The 21,882-nt window shown below is 40.1% G+C and overlaps 1 protein-coding gene across 11 annotated transcripts in view; it reads left to right on the forward strand.

Annotated features, from left to right (window-relative positions):
- ncoa2 (nuclear receptor coactivator 2) overlaps nucleotides 1–21,882 on the forward strand; it is a 308,555-nt gene that overhangs the window by 219,078 nt on the left and 67,595 nt on the right. For all 11 annotated transcript variants that reach the window (XM_072571432.1, XM_072571438.1, XM_072571441.1 and 8 more), the window contains 6 exons: nucleotides 3,889–3,986; nucleotides 12,500–12,677; nucleotides 14,127–14,315; nucleotides 19,364–19,465; nucleotides 19,567–19,707; nucleotides 21,485–21,632. In XM_072571432.1, coding sequence (XP_072427533.1) covers nucleotides 3,889–3,986; nucleotides 12,500–12,677; nucleotides 14,127–14,315; nucleotides 19,364–19,465; nucleotides 19,567–19,707; nucleotides 21,485–21,632 — 856 coding nt within the window. The remainder of the gene's footprint in view (nucleotides 1–3,888; nucleotides 3,987–12,499; nucleotides 12,678–14,126; nucleotides 14,316–19,363; nucleotides 19,466–19,566; nucleotides 19,708–21,484; nucleotides 21,633–21,882) is intronic.

Below are 21,882 nucleotides of genomic sequence, written 5' to 3' on the forward strand. Positions count from 1 at the left end.
CTTGTTCAGCAAAGTGATTAGTTTCGTCCACAACTCGATCAATAATTCTGCTGTCACATAAAAGACTAAAAAAATCCAAAGGAGTCATATCAGCGGTGTCTTGATCAATTGATATTCCAGGATTTCCAGTGAATGGGAAGTGTGATGGTGGAGGAAGCATGCATTCTTCCGACACCACATGTCAACACCAAATTTGTTCCTCCTCCTCTTCCTCCCTCCCTCCCTCTCTCCCTCGAGAATAGCCATTATCAGACTAGCTTGCACCCTCATCTGATGTATCCAAGGTTCTAATAGAAGGTGCATACTCATTGTCATCTTCTGAGCTCGACATCTGGGCGTAATCCGTAAAACAAAAAAAAAACGAATGACAGTGTGTGCCCAAAAGCGGTGCATCGACGCTTCTTGCAATGCCTGAGGCGGAAGAGACACAGCTACCAGACGTATGAGTCACCGAGTATACTCGTTTCTAGCTGAGAAGGGCCCAGAAATGCCGAGAATTGATGTATATACTCGTCTATGCTGTTTTTGAAATTTATATGTTTTGGGTGAGTTTACTCGTCGCACTCTGAAAAAGACAAATTGGGTGAAGATAAGTTAACTCGTCTTTGCCAGGTAAGGGATTAACCTTGTTTGTTTATCAAAATGCAATACCTTGCTTTATTCAAATTAAATCCCATCTGGGATTGGAATAGGATGGATGAAGAAGAATGATCAACGAGCGCTATGGCAACCCAAGAAAATCCGTAGCAAGGAAGATACAAAAAGCTGTTATCAGTAAAGGTGACCATTAAATGGTCAGGTTATCATTGAAAACCCAACTGATTCACTAGTTTTCCTTTTAACCCAATAAAATTTAAAGTCCTTGCTGATTTGATTTATTGTGACGTGTGCCTAAGTACGGTGGTAAGTTTTTTATTTTGTGAGCAGTACAGGGCAGATCATAGCAAACAAGGGCATACAAATCATAGGGTGCTTAAACGGAGCAAGGCACCCAAGGTTATAACTGCATAGGAAGTGTACAAAGCCAGATCACATTGAATATGAAATTAGAGATGTCCATTCAGCAACCTAACAACAGCAGGGGAGAAACTGTTCTTGAACCTGTTGGGGTGGGTGTGTGTGTGTTTTTTTCAAGCTTCTGAATCGTCTGCCTGACAGAAGAGGTTGAAAGAGAGTATTACCAGGGTGTGAGGGTTCTTTGACATGGTAATGATGTTAGTGGCAATCCCTCACCTCCCTCACTGTTTTCTGAAGAGTGCAAGCACTCAGTTGTATCAAATAGTTTGCGGTGGTCAAAGAAGATCTGGTGCCACCACCTCAGTGATGTAGATCAGGCGATAAATACTTGCCCATCCAGTCATCCCCATTTTTTGGAGTATTAGTCAAAGAAAGAAGAAGAAACTTATTGCTTGAAACGTCACCTCAATGCCAGTTGAGATTGGGCTTCAGCAGGTGACTGTGAAAGGTGGGAGCAGCGGCAGCCAGAAAAGGGACCAGATGGCCAGTGAAGCAGGCAACAGTGCTGGAGAGGGAATGGCAATAAATATTAATTGTGTTAACATAGAAAAGATTTGTAATGTAAACATTGATAAAATAAAGCAAAGTAACATGAAAAGATTTTTTACCAACAGGAAATTTTAACGTGCTTGAGATTTCTATTAATCATTAGTTTATAACGTGTTTATAATCGTTATGATTTGAGCTAATGTTATTAGCCAAATGTCTGAAATTTGGCTAGATTGTACTGTTTACAGAAACAAGTATGTGATACTGCAGATTTGGTTTAATCAATAAAAGTTTCATATACAAATGAAATGAAAATAAAATTAAATAAACCAAACTATGTAACATGGTTAAATAAAGGCAATATTTAAAATAAAATCTACTTATCCCAACATCATCACAGTTCAGTACTCAAACACTAGTGAGTTCCCTTCATTCTGATATCTACAGGTTTGTCTTAACCGTTTCTTTACTTTTCCTATTTTGATAGTTTGGCCTCTTTCTTGATTGGTCTCACAACTCAGCTTAGACTTCCACAGCTTCAAATAACCCTTGCAGAATTCTAGCCAAATTTCGGTACTGGAACTTAATCTTGCACTGAGGTAACCTACTTCCTATCTGTTATGAACTAACTCCTTCCTTGAGGAACAGCTGATTCTTTCTTCTAAGCAGGACTTCTTCAAACTGAAAACCAAACTTTCCAATTTATGGGGTTTTTCACTTAACTGTGTAACAAAATAAAATGTTGAATCCTGATCCTTCTGACCAGAAAGCAAGCTACTGCACTTCAATGTTTACTTTGTACACCTGTAAAGCAACCCAGGGCCTGTTATTGGGAATGCAGGGGGAGGCACTTTCAAACTTCTTTTTTAAAATTCATGGTTCCGGAAATGTTGGCAAGTTGATCATCGGATGCTGAGGGCTAACCTTATAGAAGTTTATAAAATCATGAGGGGCACAGATCGGGTAAATAGACAAAGTCTTTTCCCTGGCGTGGGGGAGTCCAGAGCTAGAGGGCATAGGTTTAGAGTGAGAGGAGAAAGATATTAAAGAGACCCAAGAGGCAGCTTTTTCCACAGAGTGGTGCATGTATGGAATGAGCTACTAGAGGAAGTGGTGGAGGCTGGTACAATTGCACCATTTAAAAGGCACCTGGATGGGTATATGAATAGGAAGGGTTTGGAGGGATGTGGGTCGGGTGCTGGTAGGTGGGACTAGATTGAGTTGGGATATCTGGTTGGCATGGACAAGTTGGACCATAGGGTCTGTTTCCATGCTGTTCATCTGTATGACCCTATGACATAGACCAAAACCCACATGCCACAAGTTCCAAATTGAAATTTTAAAATAAATGAGATTTAAAATGTATATAAATCTCACACTTTCTATCATAATATCTAACTCTGTATTTGCACACTCTGAATTCCAGTATCAACGGTGTTTAGTATGACAACTGCAATTACACTGTCAGTTGCTTCGGTACCTGCGGATATTTAACCAATACATATAAGGAGGGAGAGAAGTCCATAGAGCTGTTATTTTGAAGGAATTAAATACAAAACCTGAAAGACTGGGCAATTTTGTTGGGTGAAAATACTGAGATTACCGTTGCATCACATTATGGAGAGTGGCCAGCCCAAATTCTGATTTAAGATGCAGTGATTAGCTGCCCTTTATCTCCCTGTGATTAAGTATTAGTTTGAGTAAATAACCAAGGAAGAGCTGGAAACTTTACACCAAAATTGTTGAATGAAACATGCCTATGCACATCAGTTGTCCCATAGTGAATTCCATCTTTTAGATTCCTGCAGGCCATTAACACTGAAGATTCAGTCAATCCTTCTGCGTTCTGAGTGAGCCATATTTATTGGAAAGACAGTCGACATTTTGTATTATTTTGCTCCTTTAAATAAGCAATTACGTCTGACTTCTTTCAACCCTTCCACTTATTCGCAGTGATAAGGTTTCTTGCAGTCGGAAGAAAACAAAAGTCTGCCGACGGTTTAGAAGCTGCGGCTGCCTTGCTGCCCCATTAGCCCTGTCTTTTGTCAGAATAGAATATGTAGAGATTCAATTGATTTCTTTATTCCTCGGTGAGTTAGAATTGCATTAGACTGGAAGGATAATCCTTTAATTGGACAGCTAAACGTAATTAGCAATGTGAAGTATTAGAGCTATATAGTATTATTTTGTCAGTGAGAAACCGTTTGGAAGACTTAATCTGGAATGCAGCAAAATTTTGAATATTATTTGTTCCATATTCCTGTTCAGAGGTTAGTCGTCTGAGCTGTATTTACACTTCCGTTTAAAAATAAGTGTGAAGCAGTTTCATGGTTAACTCAGAGCTTTGACAATCTGTTGCAATAATTTACACTTGTTTTGCAGAAAAGGCTGCTGCAAACGAAGATGTGCAAAAGGCTGATGTGTCCTCTACAGGCCAAGGTGTCATTGACAAGGATGCACTTGGACCAATGATGCTCGAGGTCAGTTTAGAACCAAGAAGACAAGAAAATTGGTTTCAATTTTCTATTTTAATTGTTGTAATTTTAAAGGTTTGGAATTTCCGCTATAAACGCATTAATGTTCCTGATGAGATCTATGTTGAAGTTGTAAATTGCCCCAACATTTTTTAAAATCATATTTACATATAAGAGGGCATGAACAATTAGCCAAAGAAAATGTGGAACTTTGTCATTATCCAACAGTTAATCTTCATACGTAAGCAAAGATTTAGAGTTGAAGACTCAAGCTGTCCTTTATACAATTTGAACTCCAGAGGCTAAGGTTTAGACCATATGCTCAATAAGCCATCTTGGGTGAAAGTTGTACTTCAATTATTTTTCTATTCATTCATGGGATGAGCGTGTTGCTGGCTAGGCCAGCATTTATTGCCATCCCTAATTGACCAGAAGGCAGTTAAGTCAACCGCAATGCTGTCGGTTTGGAGTCACACATAGACCAGACCAGATAAGAATGGCAACTTCCTTCACTAAACAACATTAGCGAACCAGGTGGGATTTTCCGACAATCAACAATGGATTCACGGTCATCATGTAGACTCTTAATTCTAGGTATTTATTGAATTCGAATTCAAATTCTACCATCTGCCATGGTGGGATTCAGACCTGGGACTCCAGAACATTACCTGGGTCTCTAGATTAACAGTCTAGTGATTATACCACTAGGCTATTGCCTCCCCAATTATGCCAGTTATGCTAGTACTTGGTGTAATTTGCGTTTGATGATCCTCGATTCTTTTATTCTAGTTTTGATAATTTTACATGTTTGGCACTCAGCACAACCTAATGAGTATCGCAGGTCAACATTTTTAAGAAAATGTAACCCTGAAGCTTATAGCTTATAATGTAATTTATTCTGCTGTAATGAAATGCATTCAGAGATACAGGACATACCATATAGGTTTCAGTGGAAGTTTTTTTTAAGTTACCAAATTTATGATTTTGCATTCTGTTGCACCAAAGGTTTTGCAGAAAAATTTACACTTGTTCAAAGCTGGTATAAAGTCATAAAGCGCAAGTCTTGGCCTTTTATAGGAGCATTGATATACATGATAGAATGTGTTAACAGGTTTTGCTGAATTGATCAAAAGATAGGACAAAAATAATCAGTTTTAGCAATAAAATGATAACGTTAACTTTGACTAAATTCTCTTGATCTTTCATGCTGGAAACAGTCTTCAAAACTGCAGTAAGGGTTCTCGGGAGTCCCTAAATGACCATGTGGTTTCATTGCCCATAAAGCAACATAATACACGCAATGTCAGAAATTCAAATTTCTCTTTAATATTGTTGATTTAATGGCAAAGTTGTAACATACATGTAGCAAAGAGAAAGTTGAAGATCTGAGCTTTGATTCTTAGTTTATGCTGACTAAACTTACTTTGCTGAGGACAATAGTTATTTGGTACAGTTGACAGGAAAGTCTTTGGTAAAAAGTGACCTCTATTGTGAAAGTGCATCTGAGTTGTTCACTGAACATAAGATTTGATTCAGTTGTAACGTCTCTTTAGTCAGATGCATTTCTGATGGTAATTCTGTTATGCACATGGAAACTGAGGACTGAGTAAGACAGTAGGGTGATATTGGCATGCAGTACTTTCCCTCTTGTTCTTATTTTGTCAACAGTCTCATTTTTCATTGAGTGCAGCAACTTGCATCTACATGATCACTTTAACATAAGGAAATGTTACAAAGTGCCATGCAAGTATGTTATCAAATAAAATTTGACACCAAGTTAAAAGCTTGGTCAACGAGCGGTGTTAAGAGACTTAAGAGATTTTTAAAAACTAATCCCAAAGGCTAGGGCTCAGACATTTGAAGGCATGGCGCCAACAATGAATGGATTATGTCAGAAAGCACAAAAGGCCAGATTTGAAGGTCTTGGTATATTGGATGGCTGAAGGAGGTAACCGATATGTGAAGCCATGAAGAGATTTGCAATGAAGGATGGGAATTTTGCATTTGGTGCATTGCTGGACTGGAAGCCAATGACCGTGACGTCTCGGGGTTGGTGTGAATTGGGATGCAGACATTAAACCTCAACTCATTCATGACCATGGAGGAGAAAGTGAGAACTGCAGATGCTGGAGATCAGAGCTGAAAATGTGTTGCTGGAAAAGCGCGGCAGGTCAGGCAGCATCCAAGGAACAGGAGAATCGACATTTCGGGCATAAGGGCTTATGCCCGAAACGTCGATTCTCCTGTTCCTTGGATGCTGCCTTACCTGCTGCGCTTTTCCAGCAACACATTTTCAGCTCATTCATGACCATACAGTGGGTAGAAATTGGAAGTCTAGCCAGATTTGTGTTGCAACCATTGAAAATAGAGGTAACAAAAATGTAGAAAGGGAGGCATCAGCACGTGGGCAGATTCAAGGATAGCAGTAGTGGGTTAGGCAATCTCTTGCCAAGAGAGGGGGTGTGGAGCTGAAAGCTTGGCTCAGGATCATATAGGAGACCAAGGTTGGAAATAATCTGGTTTAATTTCAGTGGCTGGAGGAAGAAGTGACCTAGGCAATGATGAGTGCTGAAGGTTCGTTGGCTTAAGGTTGCCAATAGTTATAATTTCTGCCGATCCATTGCTGGATATCAGATAACTATGACCAGTTTTGGAGAGCTCAAGATCCGAGGTGAAGAAGTAGAACTAGCTATCATCAGACATGTAGAACCTTAAGTTATATTTTCAGTTGATATTGCTAAGGGACAGCATTTTTAGATCAGAAATAAACGATGGATCTTTGGGAAACTTCTGAAATGATAATGCTGGAGCAAGTGATCCTCTGGCTGTGACTGGACAGCTTGGAATGGAACTGTATGATGACAGTCCTGCTAAGCTAGGTAATGGAGGTTTATAGGAAGATAGGAGCAAGAATAGGCCATTCGGCCTCTCGTTAAGTTTGATTCCGGAGGGCCATAGGGGTGCTTGCTCGTTAGAGAGAGGACTAGTTTCAGGCCAAAAAGGTGAAAGAGAGATAAAGAATCAATGATGATCCGAGATCAGTTTTTCCCAAAATAATTGATGCTCAAAAAGTGTTGGCTTCTTCCTGGGCATGGTTCAGTAAGCAGCAGCTTGTCGATCTTGCCGAAATGGCTACTGCCAATTTGTGCCGTTTTTGCATATTGCAGAACATTTGACCATAGGAACATAAATCTAAATTGAAACTTGTGCTTCTATTAAATTCTATACTGGGCAGCTGTGATGTCCACACAGGCGTGTCAGTTGGACAGAGATAATAATCAACAGAGGAAGCCATGGGATTTACTCCACTATAGTCCAGCTTTTTCTATTGGGCTGTAGTCTCAATCTGTTACTTTTGTAATCTATATGATTCAATTATCTTGGTTTTTTCTTTCATTAGTAGCTAATGTAACCTCACTGTCTGTTAATACGTAGTCATTAATCAGATCAAAGGAGTTATTCTTGATTGAGATTACTATGTCAGTTTTGGCCTCAAATGCTTGGTAATATAGAGGCCCAGGAAGGGTTTTGAGGTTATTGCAAGGACCTTGGTTATGACACGTTAAACGTGCCTGCAGAATTTCATGTTCCTTCTCAAAGCAAGTTTGTTGGCAGTAGCGTCCTGCTGCCTTCCTGTTGCAGCCCATTTATTGTAGTAAGAAGAATCACTCTGCCCATTCCTAACACCCCAGTTGAAGCCCTTCAGTTCACTTGGCGGTGGGTCAGGCTTGCAGCAAGGGAAACCCTAAAAAGCTACACCTGCAAGGTTACTTGCAAGGAGTGGGAATGGGTCCCTTGCTCACATGATTGTAGCATCAGGAAGGAAGTCTGGCTGGGAACCAAGGAATGAAGTGCTGTCAGGGAGAAAGTGAAGACTGCAGATGCTGGAGATCAGAGTCAAGAAATGTGGCGCTAGAAAAGAATGGCAGGTCAGGCAGCATCAGAGGATGAAGGGCTTATGCCCAAATCGCCAATTCTCTTGCTCCTCTGATGCTGCCTGACCCGCTGTGCTTTTCCAGCGCCACATTTTTCGACAATGAAGTGCTGTCAGTTAATCACTGACAGGCAGAGCTTTTTCTCCTTCCCCAATGCCAGCTCAGTTGTTTCAATTTTGGAGAAAACCCATTGCTAGCCAGTTGTGCCTAAATGCCATTTAATTTATTGGGCCTTCACAAAAAGAAGTGAGACCGGCTCCATGGGGCTCGAAAGCTGATGGGCAAGACTCCTGACCTGCCCCTTTAAATATCACCTGTCAAGTCTGGCCTTGATTCGCTTTTCTAAAAAAAATAAATTGACTTTGGAGACATTTGGTTTAGCTGGAGGAATCGTACTGCTTGAGTTAGATCAAGACGAGCACCAAGAGGCACGGTGGCTCAGTGGTTAGCATTGCTGCCTTACCGTGCCAAGGACCCGGATTTGTTTCCACCCACTGGTGACTGTATGAAGTTTGTGTGTTCTCCTTATGTCTGCATGGGTTTCCTCCCACAGTCCAAAGATGTTAGGTGGATTAGCCATGCAAATTGTCCATACTGTCCGGGTATGTGCAGGCTAGGTGGCGTAGCCATGGGAAATGCAGGGTTACAGGGCTGGGGTGAGGGATTGATCTTAGTGAGATGCTCTTCTGAGGGACAGTGTGGATTCAATGGGCCAAATGATCTGCTTCCATGCTGTAGGGATTCTGTGTTTCTAAGAGACTTAGTGAGATTTGAGAAGATTTGTAGCTCGGGTTGCGATTTTAGATATATTTGCTCGCATAGCTAGAAGGTTAGAACATAGAACATAGAACAATACAGCACAGAACAGGCCCTTCGGCCCACGATGTTGTGCCGAACTTCTATCCTAGATTAAGCACCCATCCATGTACCTATCCAAATGCCGCTTAAAGGTCGCCAATGAATCTGACTCTACCACTCCCACGGGCAGCGTATTCCATGCCCCCACCACTCTCTGGGTAAAGAACCCACCCCTGACATCTCCCCTGACATGTCCCCTTGTAACACTCTGTTGTACCTGGGGAAAAAGTTTCTGACTGTCTACTCTATCTATTCCTCTGATCATCTTATAAACCTCTATCAAGTCACCCCTCATCCTTCGCCGTTCCAACGAGAAAAGGCCGAGAACTCTCAACCTATCCTTGTACGACCTACTCTCCATTTCAGGCAACATCCTGGTAAATCTTCTCTGCACCCTCTCCAAAGCTTCCACATCTTTCCTAAAGTGAGGCGACCAGAACTGCACACAGTACTCCAACTGTGGCCTAACCAAAGTCCTGTACAGCTGCAACATCACTTCACGACTCTTGAATTCAATCCCTCTGCTAATGAACGATAATACTCCATAGGCCTTCTTACAAACTCTATCCACCTGAGTGGCAACCTTCAAAGATCTATGTACATAGACCCCAAGATCCCTCTGTTCCTCCACCTGACCAAGAACCCTACCATTAACCCTGTATTCCGCATTCTTATTTGTTCTTCCAAAATGGACAACCTCACACTTGGCAGGGTTGAACTCCATCTGCCACTCCTCAGCCCAGCTCTGCATCATATCTAAGTCCCTCTGCAGCCGACAACAGCCCTCCTCACTGTCCACAACTCCACCTATCTTCGTATCATCTGCAAATTTACTGACCCACCCTTCGACTCCCTCATCTAAGTCATTAATAAAATGATTAATTTCAGTAGTGATAGACCCAACCCCACAACTAGAGAACAGAATCACTACTCAAAAAAAGTCAAATCTGGAGAAATAAATAAAACCAACTTCCAAAAAAATGAAACCGGACGGATTGGACAACCATGCTTCTACGAATTACCCAAAATTCACAAACCAGGAGCCCCCTCAGACCCATAGTCTCACTACCTGGGAAAAAAAACTTTTAGATATTGGCCAAGGAGCTAGACCAAACACTAAAATACTCTGTAGAAGGCTCTCACTACTCCATCCGCTCCACCCAAGAATTCCTGAAGACCATCAAAGACACCAAGATAGAAGAGGATGAAATGATGGTCTCCTTTGATGTAACAGCCCTGTTCACATCCATCAATATCAACCTGGCCAAGGAAACACTGACTACACTATTAGAAGAACCAAAGACACATACACCAAACACCACCAACTTTATCAGCAAGGACGGTATCGTCAAGCTAGTGGGCCAATACCTTACCACTCACTTCACCTTCAATAACAAAACCTACAGACAAACCAATGGAACACCCATGGGATCCCCAATGTCAGGGTTCTTAGCAGAGACTATGCAGAGACTCGAACAAACAGCTCTACCAACCATCCAACCCAATCTTTGGGTCTGCTATTTGGATGGCACCTTTGTCATCTCTAAACGAAACAAATTAGAGGAAACCTTCAAAGCCATCAATAATATCCTTACTGGTAAAGTTCACTAAGGAGGAGGAAAACAACAACAAACTGCCATTCCTAGATGTCGCAGTTGAGCAAACAACCAATGGAAAACTTCAAACCAGTGTCTAAGGGAAAACAACACACACTGACCAAATGCTGAACTACAGAAGCAATCATTCCCGACATCTCCAAATGAAGCTACATTAAAACATTATTTTAATGAGCCACCACACACTGCAGCGCAGAGGAAAACCACCTATACAGTGTATTCAAAAAGAACGGGTACCCAGTGAACACAGTCTGCCGATTTTTCAGCAACAAACCCAAACAAGTAAACAAAATACGTCCAGAAACCCTAGCCATTCTCTCTCTCTTCTTTCTCTTCCCACCCCCGCCCCCAATTTAAAAGACATCTTGGAAATAACTGTCAGACTACTCAGATCCCTTGGCATCATGGTAGCCCACGAACCCATCAATACACTCAAAGAGCAGCTCATGAACTTGAAAGACCCAGTGAAAACTAACCTTCCAGTTCAGTGAGCAGACCTACATCCTGTTAAGTGTATGAGTAGCTTCGATGTTGAGAGGTTTATTTCTATGGAGGGGCATTACCTTTGCAGCAAGTTGATGGGTTAAGCAACATTTGTGAATTTGCACAATTTCAAAAGGTTGCTTAGATATTGGGCAATGTGACTTCTCGATGTCATGTCTCCAAGTTTGAATCACCTCTGGGAATTTTCCTGTTTTTTTTGTTCTCCCCTGGATTTGCTCAGGTTTTCTGTTTTTCACGTTTCTCAGGACATTATATGGTTGCTGCTGTGTGAACCATCATGCTTAGTTACACCATGATGCTATGGCTTGTTTGCATCACTTTCTAAGTTTGTATGTTTACATTGACCATAGACCATAAGAAATAGGAATAGGAGGAGGCTGTTCAAGCCTGCTCCGCCATTCAATGGAATCCTGACTTAGCCAACATTTCTCATACCCAGTTTCCTTCCCTTTTTCCATAACAAAGATGCAAGTCCAATATCGATCTATTGAGCAGCATGTATAAGAAACTGTAACCCCCCGCCAGCTCCCTTTCACTTTGCTTCTGTGTTTATTTCTTAGTGAGCTACAATTCTGTGGGCACAGGGTTCCTCATCCAAATGATTGTTCCTCACTTGAGCCTAGATGATGCAGATCAGCAAAGCATCCAATAATAGCAAAACTGATCCTGGCTTGCTCTGTATTGATGTGAACACTTATAGCAGCAAGCGTTAAGTGGTACCCTGAAATCAGAATCCAGCTATCCCATTCAACTCTGCATCACTCAGTGCAGTATTGTGAACACTGAGGGTGCAGGACCTCTAACTTGAGCTAAGATAATCTAACGCAGTCTAGGTTGGGGATGGATTCCAGCATTGTCATGGTCTGCATGGCTCAAATGCTAACTGCTTGAACTAGCTGAGTCAAGAAGTCCTCCTTATTGATAAGACTGCCATTTAATTGTGAAACTTTGTTTTCTATGTGCAACAGTCACCTATTGTGAAGAGGGGAGGTAGTGAGAGCTAGATTGGCAGTAATCAGTAATCTCGGGCTAATGTTCCGGACGTGTATTCAAATCCTACCATGATGGTGAAATTTGAATTCTGTAAGCTAAGTCTGGAATTAAAGGCTAGTGCAATGGCAACTATGCAACCAATCTGGTTCACTAATGTCCTTCAGGGAAAACAAGTCTTAAATCATTCATTTTAATTTAATTCATTATTGTCTGTATTTAGCAAAGAAGTAGAGTGTAAAGTATAACATGTCGGCATGCTCCGGTGCCGTTTTGAATTACAGAAGATATTAAGGATATATAGAATATAACTAAAAACAGTTGTTCTTCCTTTCTTGTGCTCTGCTTGACATTGGAGGGATGGTCTCCAATGGAGTAAAAACAATGACTGCAGATGCTGGAAACCAGATTCTGGATTAGTGGTGCTGGAAGAGCACACAGTTCAGGCAGCATCCAAATAGCTTCGATGGAACTGAAAGAGCTGCTGATATTTGAAAGCAATTCTCTCAACTAACCATGAACTTTAGCAGAATGAAGCATCATCTCAGTGTACTGGGAGAATGCACTAGCTGTTGAGTTTGAACACTATTGATATTGTAGTATTTATTCTTTGCAGGCTTTGGATGGATTCTTTTTTGTGGTCAATCTTGAAGGACATATAGTGTTTGTTTCTGAGAATGTGACCCAGTACCTGAAATACAACCAGGAAGAGCTTATCAACTCCAGTGTATACAGCATACTACACGTTGGTGACCATGCAGAATTTGTGCGAAATCTTTTGCCCAAGTCTCTTGGTAAGGTTCTATTTTGTACCTCTACCTATGTGCAAAAGCAATCCGTGTTATCAATGAAAACTGGCAATGAAACTTCAGTGGTGCCCTTGCTATTATCTAGTGAAATACCTTCTGATGGGAAGCAGGTTTGCAATGTGACTTTCTAAATACTCCTTGTGGCACAGGAGTACGGCCCTGGGCTCCACAAAACAAAACACGTGGTGTTGTGAATCACTGACCTACCACCTTATCCAACCAGCTTGTTCCTACTTTGACCAACCATCATGCTACACCATGTGCCTGTTCAGAGTGTGACTTAGAATAGAACAATAGAACAATACAGCACAGAACAGGCCCTTCGGCCCACGATGTTGTGCCGAACTTCTATCCTAGATTAAGCACCCATCCATGTACCTATCCAAATGCCGCTTAAAGGTCGCCAATGAATCTGACTCTACCACTCCCACGGGCAGCGCATTCCATGCCCCCACCACTCTCTGGGTGAAGAACCCACCCCTGACATCTCCCCTATACCTTCCACCCTTCACCTTAAATTTATGTCCCCTTGTAACACTCTGTTGTACCTGGGGAAAAAGTTTCTGACTGTCTACTCTATCTATCTTCTTGTGGGGTCATTCTGATCAAGGCAAAACTTTGACGTTGCTGATCTAATGAGTGGACAGCTGGCTTACTCTGCCAGTTAAATATGCCAATGCTGTGTGTCTCATTAATGGCAAATAAAGTGAACCAACAAATCAAAATATTACCGTTTTACATAGGAATATAGCAGTTAAGAGCAGGAGTACTCAATTGTATACCTAACGTCTTTGATTTAGTTTTGATTTTGGTTTGATTTTTATTGTCACAAGTCGTCAGTGGCTCAATGTACCGTGATGCAGTTTAAAAAAAAAGAGTACTCCTTCGGCCCTCTTACCCTGCTCTGCCATTTGATAAGATCATGGCTGATCCGATGGTGGCCTCAGCTCCACGTTCCAACTTATCCCTGATCACCATTGACTCCCTTGTTAATCAAGAATCTGTCTACCTCCTGTCTTAAAGTATTCAATGACCTCACTACTTCTGTTCTCTGGAAAGAGAGTTCCAAAGGCTAATGACCCTCTGAAAACAAAAAAAAAGCTTCCCCATCTTAAATGGGAGACCCCTGATTATTTTTTTTAAACTTTTGCACTTTTATCAGTTCATGCCTCAGCATAAAATTGCCAGATGAAATGTATTCAATTTGTTTACATTTCTTCCAATAACGTGAGAAAATGGGTTACTCGTAAATTCAAATATGCATGATGGAAAGGCAGTTTGAGCATTGTAATTAAATGAATAAACAGTGTAACATGCAATGAAACTTTTCAGTAGTATGCAACTTGAGCAAAAGAGATTATGCGTTTGTTCTTGCAGTGTTAAGAAATGTTTTTCCTATTTAAAAGTGACTGTGCAAAACGTTACATTTTCCAGTGAATGGGGTGCCTTGGTCCAATGAAACTCCAAGACGGAACAGTCACACTTTCAACTGTCGTATGTTGGTTAAACCACCTGGTGACACTGAAGAGGAAGGGCATGATAACCAGGAAGCACCTCAGAAATATGAAACTATGCAGTGTTTTGCTGTATCTCAACCAAAGTCCATAAAAGAAGAGGGCGAAGGTAAGCTTTCAAACTCTTGTGGAACCCTACCATCAGTATTAGAAATACCCAACATTTGAATATTTGTAAATGCATTACAACCCTCTCTCATTGCCTCCCATGCTGGTATAGACTTGTAGGGCATAAGTTTCAGCCAATCATTCTTGTATTGCAAGTGCGTGCTGATAAATGCAATCATTGTCCAACAAGTCTGTTTCTCCACAGAAGGGAAAGAATATTAAACTTGCATACCAACTAATGAGTGAATCACAACATATTTGTGGTAGTTTGGGGTCAGTCTCCCTGGTTGGCCTCTGGGCAGTGAGTTGCACATAACAAAGGATGCCTTTGAGTAGGAAAAAGGATGAACTAGTGTTTTTTTTAAAAAAAGCTGGATTAACTTAGAAAAATTTAAGTCTTGAAACTAGACTGTTTTAAATGCAATTTAATATTTTAAAAGCAAAATATTCTTTTGGTGCCCGTAGTTGTGAAAGAAGCAGTTTACTGAAATCTTCCCTCCATTTTATTCCACTTTATGCTGAAGAGTTACTCAACCATATTGCATATCTGACATTATAAATGCTACTAGATCATCTGTAGTAAACAGCATGAAAATCAGTTGTAGAACACTTGACCTAAAATCCTACTGACATTTTTGCATCATGAAGTATAGAGATCCATTGCTATTTCTCCCTGAATTGCCTTTAAGACAATCATTTTAAAAATACTACACAAAAAGAAATTACTTTGTTCAAACTTAATTTAAGGCTTTATTTTTCAATCCTATTCCCAAATCAAAAAACCAAGTTTCAAATTAAAATGTTAGTTGATTTAATTTAAGTGTAGTGTAAATATTCACTGTCATAATAACAAATTATAGTTTAGTTTTAATAAAAAAATCCAAAGCTCAAAAGTGCTGCAAAAATATTGATATGATGAGATTGTATTTAGAAATGTCATGTCAATTAAGATGGATACTGATTGCAAAGTGAACTTAAATTTATATAAATACAAAGCAGATTCAGCAATGTCTGTAATGAGAAGGAACCCTAACAAATTGGCTATTTAATTTCGCATTATTTCAAATGTAGATTAAAAAGAGAAATATATTCTCTGATTCTAAAATTAGAATACTTAATGTATTTTTAATGTACAAACTCATTAATCTGCAGTAAAGTAACTGTTATTGAGTTCCCATATGAGTTTCTCGTTGATAGTGGCAGTTCATACAAACACATGGGTAATGACTCATGTACATGGATAAAGACCCTCTGGTCTGTTCCTCCCAATGTGATATCCTGTGTATTATATTTATTTGTTTCAGTGATTGTTATAATCTCTTCCAACCTCATTCATCAGGCAGAAGATATTAAGCTCAAACCAACAGATTCAAGAACAGCTTCTTCCTTGCTGTTATTAGACTGCTAAATGGACCCCTCAAATTTAAAATCTAATGTTGATCTTGTTTCTTGTGCACCTTCTTTGCAGCTGTAACTCTGTATTCCTCGCTCTGTTCAATCACCCAATGATCCTTGTATGGTATGATCTGTCTGTACTACATGCAAAACAAAACTTTTCACTATACTAGGTATATGTGACGATAATAAATCCAAATCAAATCATCATTTTCATTTGCAATATCTTGAAATAAATATAACAAAATACCTATTTAGATTAATTGGTGCTTGGTAAATTATGCTGTTGCTTTAGAGCCAGTAGACTGTAATTTATAAATCAACAGTATCCTTATACAGCAACAGATCTCTGCTTTGTTTGATTATTGCAAATCAGTGGATACAGAAGGAGAACGTTTTAAAAATAAATCATAGATTGGGAATTAAAAGGCAGTATAGAAGAAAAATGGTTTTAGGACCATATAAAATTATGAAGGGAATAGATAAGGTAGAAGTAGAGACGATGTTTCCACTGGTGGGTTAAACTAGGACAAGAGGGCATAACTTCAAAATAAAGGGGGCAGATTTAGGACTGAATTGAGCAGGAACTTCTTCTTCACCCAGAGAATTCCCTGCCCAGTGAAGTAATTGAGGCTTCCTCAGTGTTCTTAAAGCAAAGATAATTTTTTGAGCAGTAAAGGAATTAAGGGTTATGATGAGAGAGGGTGGGTAAGTGGAGCTAAGGCCATGAAAAGATCAACCAAGATCTTATTGAATAGCAGAGCAGGCTCAAGGAGCCAGGTGGCCTGCTCCTGCTCCTAGTTCTTAAAGCTGTGAAGGTGGAAAGAACTGAATTGAGAAGGTAGGACTCTCTCGCTATTGAGTCTCTCATATAGCTAGTGTTAAGAAGTGAAAAATAGTAAGAAACTTGGTCTTTGTAGGGGGCATGTGGAAATTTGAGAACATCACCACAATTTCAGTCAACTTCCTGAGAATAGTGGGTTGCTGTGAGCCGTTAATGTTTAGAAATCGCCAAAGTTTAAAAGTTGTTGCATCGCAAGTGAGGAAATGGTTTGCAGACCTGATTGAAGTTTGTAAAGCAGTGGAAAAGAGACTGTGTGTTTTGGAAACAGTTGAATTATTTAAATTTGGTAACAATAGTGTTAATTAGGATTTTTAAGTGGAGGCAGGAACCAAGAAGAATTTTCCTATTTTTACCGCGTTAAGAAAGAAAATTTTAACTCTAGGACTTCATGTCTGACAAATAGTTTTGATATTGTCAGCGGCCTTTGCATAAATGGTATTAATAAAGCTAAATGTGATGGCGCATACATCTAGAAACTAATCTTTTGCTTCTGGATCATGCCACAAAGAATGTTTTTCCTCTACAAGTATGTTTGGAACCTGGAGAGAGCAGTATTAGAAGTGGATTCTATGGGGAAAGCAACAAACAAGAAGCTAGAGGAGAATGAGAAGAGAAGAAATATGATGGTCACAGGCTCACAGAATGTAATTTATGACTTTGACAGTGTAGTGTTAGGTGGACACTAGATTGGAAGGATGTTGCTAAAGAGAAGTGAGAATGCAGTTCCAAGGTAATTGAGTTCCAGGATTCCGGTGAGTATGGAAAAGTTGGAGATGAGGCAAGTGGTGGAGAATGAAGAAAAATAGCTTGATAACTTCAGTAGGGAGAGGTGATTCTTGATGGAAGTAGGTCTCTGCTGGAAGATAGAGATGAAATGGGAGAGCATGGGTAATAGGCTTTTAAGAAGGGTTACGAACTCATTAAGAAATAGGCAGGAGGAAGAGAAGCAATGGAGCACTGCAACGATTTTGTTTTAATTCACTTGGGGGATGTGGGGAACACTAGTTGGGCCAACATTTATTGCCCATCCTTTAGTTACCCTTTTGAGATGGTGGTGGTGAGTTGCCACCTTGAACTGCTGCAGTCCCTGTGCTGTATGTTGACCCACCATACCGTTTGGGAGGGAATTCCAGGTTTTTGACCCAATTGCAGTGAAGGAATGGTGATGTACTTCCAAGTCAGGATGTTGAGTGGATTGGAGGGGACTTGCAGATGGTAATGTTCCCATGTCTTTTCAGATGGAAGCAGTTGTGGGTTTGGAAGGTGCTGTCTAAGGATCTTTGGTGAATTTCTTTGATGTAAAGTAATCTGTGAATCGCTGTCATTTTGACCCGTGAATTAGGAGCAGCAGTGAATGGTAGGGCCTTGAGTGTAGTGGACCAGAGGAACCTTGGCGTTCAGGTGCATGAAAGTGAAGGAGGCTTTTGGCACACTCTCCATCAGTCAGGGCATTAAGTATAGAAGTTGGGAAGTTATGTTGCAGTTGTACAAGATATTCTAAAGGAACAAATAAAAATAATAAGGTGGCATGAATTCATGGAAGAAGCAAGTGGGTTGTTGGGAAGCCCCTATGTGAAACGCTTTAGTCTCTCTGATAGATGTGAAACTGAAACCTGGCCCTGATCTTTGACTCGTGAGAACAAGATTCAAACCATCATAGAGATCGCTATAAAGGCAGCCTCTATCTACTGACCCTGAAGGTGTATTTTGAAAAGTCAGTTTCTAATCCATTGTACAGAATTGCTCCTAATTTGCAATCTCGAAACACAATGGTTAGTGTGGTAAATGACATGTCAAACTTGGAGCAGTTAAGTATGTTCAAGGAAGCTATGACTGAATTATGTTTAACCAAGTTAGAGTTTTACATAAACCTGTACAAACTGAATAAAGTTAAAAAATCATGCAACACCAGGTTACTGTCCAGCAGGTTTATTTGGAAGCATTAGCTTTCCAAGCACTGCTTTTTCATCAGGTGGTTGTGGAAGAAGGAGCAGTGCTTCCAAATAAACCTGTTGGACTGGTGTTGTGTGATTTTTAACTTTGTACACCCCAGTCCAACATTACCATCTCCGCATTGTACACTGAATCTAGGCATGCCTTATGTGAGAAGTTCCATTCCCCAGTGCTTATATCCCTTTGTTTTACCCAAGAATTTCTTAAATAAATGCAAGTGTGTCCAAGAAAATAGTTGGCCTGTCACAACTGAAATCAATACACTGTGAAATGCTTAGTTTGTTTTCCAATAGGTCTTTCTCCGCTCCCCACCCCCACCCCCCACACCCACTCCTTTTCCGAATCGCTACAGAAGAGGAAGCTGCCTATTTTAAATATGTTCTCTAACAAACAAATGTAGAGCTGTCGGTTCACCAATAACTCCGCGTCAACGTTTGTAAAACCTGGCAAAGATACCAGAGTCTTGACTGCCATTACTGATGTTTGTGAATGACCCAACTAAGATGAGAGGCATTTACAATTATTTTGCTGATTCCAGATGTGTCTTATCCAGTGCCAAAATATCTGTTTATTGAATCATGCAGAGCATCTGCTTTGAAGGATAAGATCATACCCAAGGGACCAGATTGAACACAGCTCCTAGCACTCATCACTTCGTGATGACTGCTCTACTCCACTTATCTTTTTATAATATTGGCAGAGTGAGGGATCTGATGGAACTTGGATGATGTGTGTATCTGAAACTAATAATTGCTTCAGAAGCAACTGGTTGAAAATGCTTTCTATATTTGTGTGAAAAATCTATCCGATTCCAAACAACATTATAATATTTAAATGGAATGTTTTTCTTTCTTCAGATTTGCAGTCCTGCCTGATCTGTGTTGCAAGGAGAGTCCCTATAAAGGAAAGACCACAATTTGCTAACACTGAAAGCTTTACGACAAGACATGATTTAACAGGTAAAGGAATGCAACTGCATTTTTAATTTCAAAGTTTGCCTTTGTGAAAGATTTGACTAATATTCTTTTTTTTTTTAACTCCCCCTCTGGAAAAACCTTAGGCAAACTAATATCTCTAGATATAAATGCATTACGTGCATCAATGAAACCAGGTTGGGAAGACTTGGTGCGAAGGTGTATTCAAAGATTTCACCTGCAAAATGACAAAGAGATTGCATTTGCTAAGAGGCATCATCATGAAGGTAAGGCATTTTGTAAAAAGGAGCCTATAAGTTGAGAAAATGCTAAAAATGCATGGCAGATCCATCAGAGTTTGAAAAGCAAAAGGATAGATGAACAAAGCAACCTTAGCCAGAACATCTGCAACTGAAATGTTAATCCAGATTCTGCTTTCCATTTGTTAATGAGTTTGTCAGAGTTCCAGCATTTGAGTTTTTCCCTCTCCGGTAAAGCACTGTGTAAAATGTGTACATTGGAAAATGCATGATTAATTTTCCTAGTTTTCCTTACTAAAACCCCTCAGCTGAAAGCTTTACTATTCTGTATCAATCTTGACTGCAGGGGCTATTACGATACCACCCCCCGCCCCCCCAATATTCCACCCACTGCCATTGCCATCAACACCACAACCTAGTTTCTTGGCACAGGCATACTGTTGCCATTCTACCTAATATTGTCTCAACCATAACTCATCTGGCAACACTCTTGTCTCTGAATTAGCAGGTTGTAGAAATGTGGCCCAATACAAGACTCCAGTGCAAGCTTAAGTCCAAGAATCCAATACAGCACTGAGGGAGTTCTGCACTGTTGAAGGTGTTATCTTTCAAATGAGGTGCTGAACCAAGATGCATTTGCCTTCCCAGTTGCACTGGCATTATTTCACAGAAAAGTCTGGTAGAGAACTCCAGTGTTCTAGCCAATATTTATATGTCGTATCTATTCATAGTCATACAGCATGGAAGCAGACTTAAGTCCAACCAGTCCATGCTAACCATAATCCCAAACTAAACTAGTCCCACCTGCATGCATTTGGCCCATATCTCTCCAAAACGTTCTTATTCTTGTACTTATCCAGTATGGCCTGCTGCATTTCCTACATTACAGCATTGACTATGTTTTGTTAATATTTCATTGGTTGTAAAGTACTCCTAAAATATTGGGTGATTGTGAAAGTCTCCATTGAAATCCGGGCTTTCCTCATCTTAAAGATTAATTGACACACATTAGGACATGAACCTGCATTTTTCTAGGCCTGTGAAGGTAATTAAGCAAATCAATGAAGGGTCTTCTGGCACAGTAGTAATGTCTCTGCCTCTGGGCCAGAAAGTCTGGTTCAGGTGCCACCCACCGTGGAGGTGTGTCAGAGCATGTCTGAACAGGTTATTAACATCTTATAAATTCAATGAAGACGTCCGAATTGAAATCCCACCTGTTCCAGGCGTGCCACAGCATGTCTGAGCAAATTGATTAAAAATATCTGTAACCTTAATGAACCGTGCAGGAAGCTAATAAGCATGTTTTCTTTAAATATAATTGATGAAAAACGTTTAGAGAATTGTCTGCTCCAGTGTATGCAAAGATGTTGCATTTTTTAATCAGATGGCTACTTTTAGCACAACCTTTCAAATAGAGTGCTGCAAAGATAGTCGAGATGGAAGTTGTGAATGTTATGAAGGTAATAGGCCAGAAGGTTTCCTGATTTTTAGGGAGTTACTGATAAGTCAAGACTCTGCTGGCAAGTATTAATTTACTTAGAATGAGAGGAGAAATTCCTTTTTCCTTCTACTGACAGCTGCTGGATAGCATGCTTGTGACTTTGAGCTTAACCTATTGACATGTAGTGGTCACTGAGTGAGCTACTAAAGTGTGATGATGATCAATAGAATGGTATCCCAGCGTAAGTCAGTACTTTGATTAGAAAAGAGATTTTTTTTTTGAAAAGCAATATACCTGATATTTCAAACACTTTTAGGACAAATTATGTGCTACTTTTCTTTCCTCAAATTCTCTGAATTATAGTGTTGAGGCTTGGACAGGCTCTGAGTCCTGTGTATCGGTTTTCATTGTCTGACGGCACGATGGTTGCAGCACAAACGAGGAGCAGGCTTATGCGCACTTCAAATACCAATGAGCCTCAATTTATCATGTCACTGCATGTTGTTCAAAGGTAAGCAAAAAAAATTCCTTCATGTTAATTAGAACTATTTATATTTCCGGATCAGTTTCAAAATCAAACTTACTGTTTAAAGTATGTTTAGGCATTGAAATTAAAATATGGCAGTAACACCAGAAGGAGCTAATATGATGCTTTTGTTTTTGTGTATTATGTTGTGTCAGAGCCACATTTTTTGAGTTTTATTATTGGCATCATAAGCATAGTTGCATCGCCTAAAATCCAGATTGTACCTTGTACCTAC

The sequence above is a fragment of the Chiloscyllium punctatum genome, chromosome 5 (genome assembly GCF_047496795.1).
Source record: "Chiloscyllium punctatum isolate Juve2018m chromosome 5, sChiPun1.3, whole genome shotgun sequence".
In the NCBI taxonomy this organism is placed as follows: Eukaryota; Metazoa; Chordata; class Chondrichthyes; order Orectolobiformes; family Hemiscylliidae; genus Chiloscyllium; species Chiloscyllium punctatum.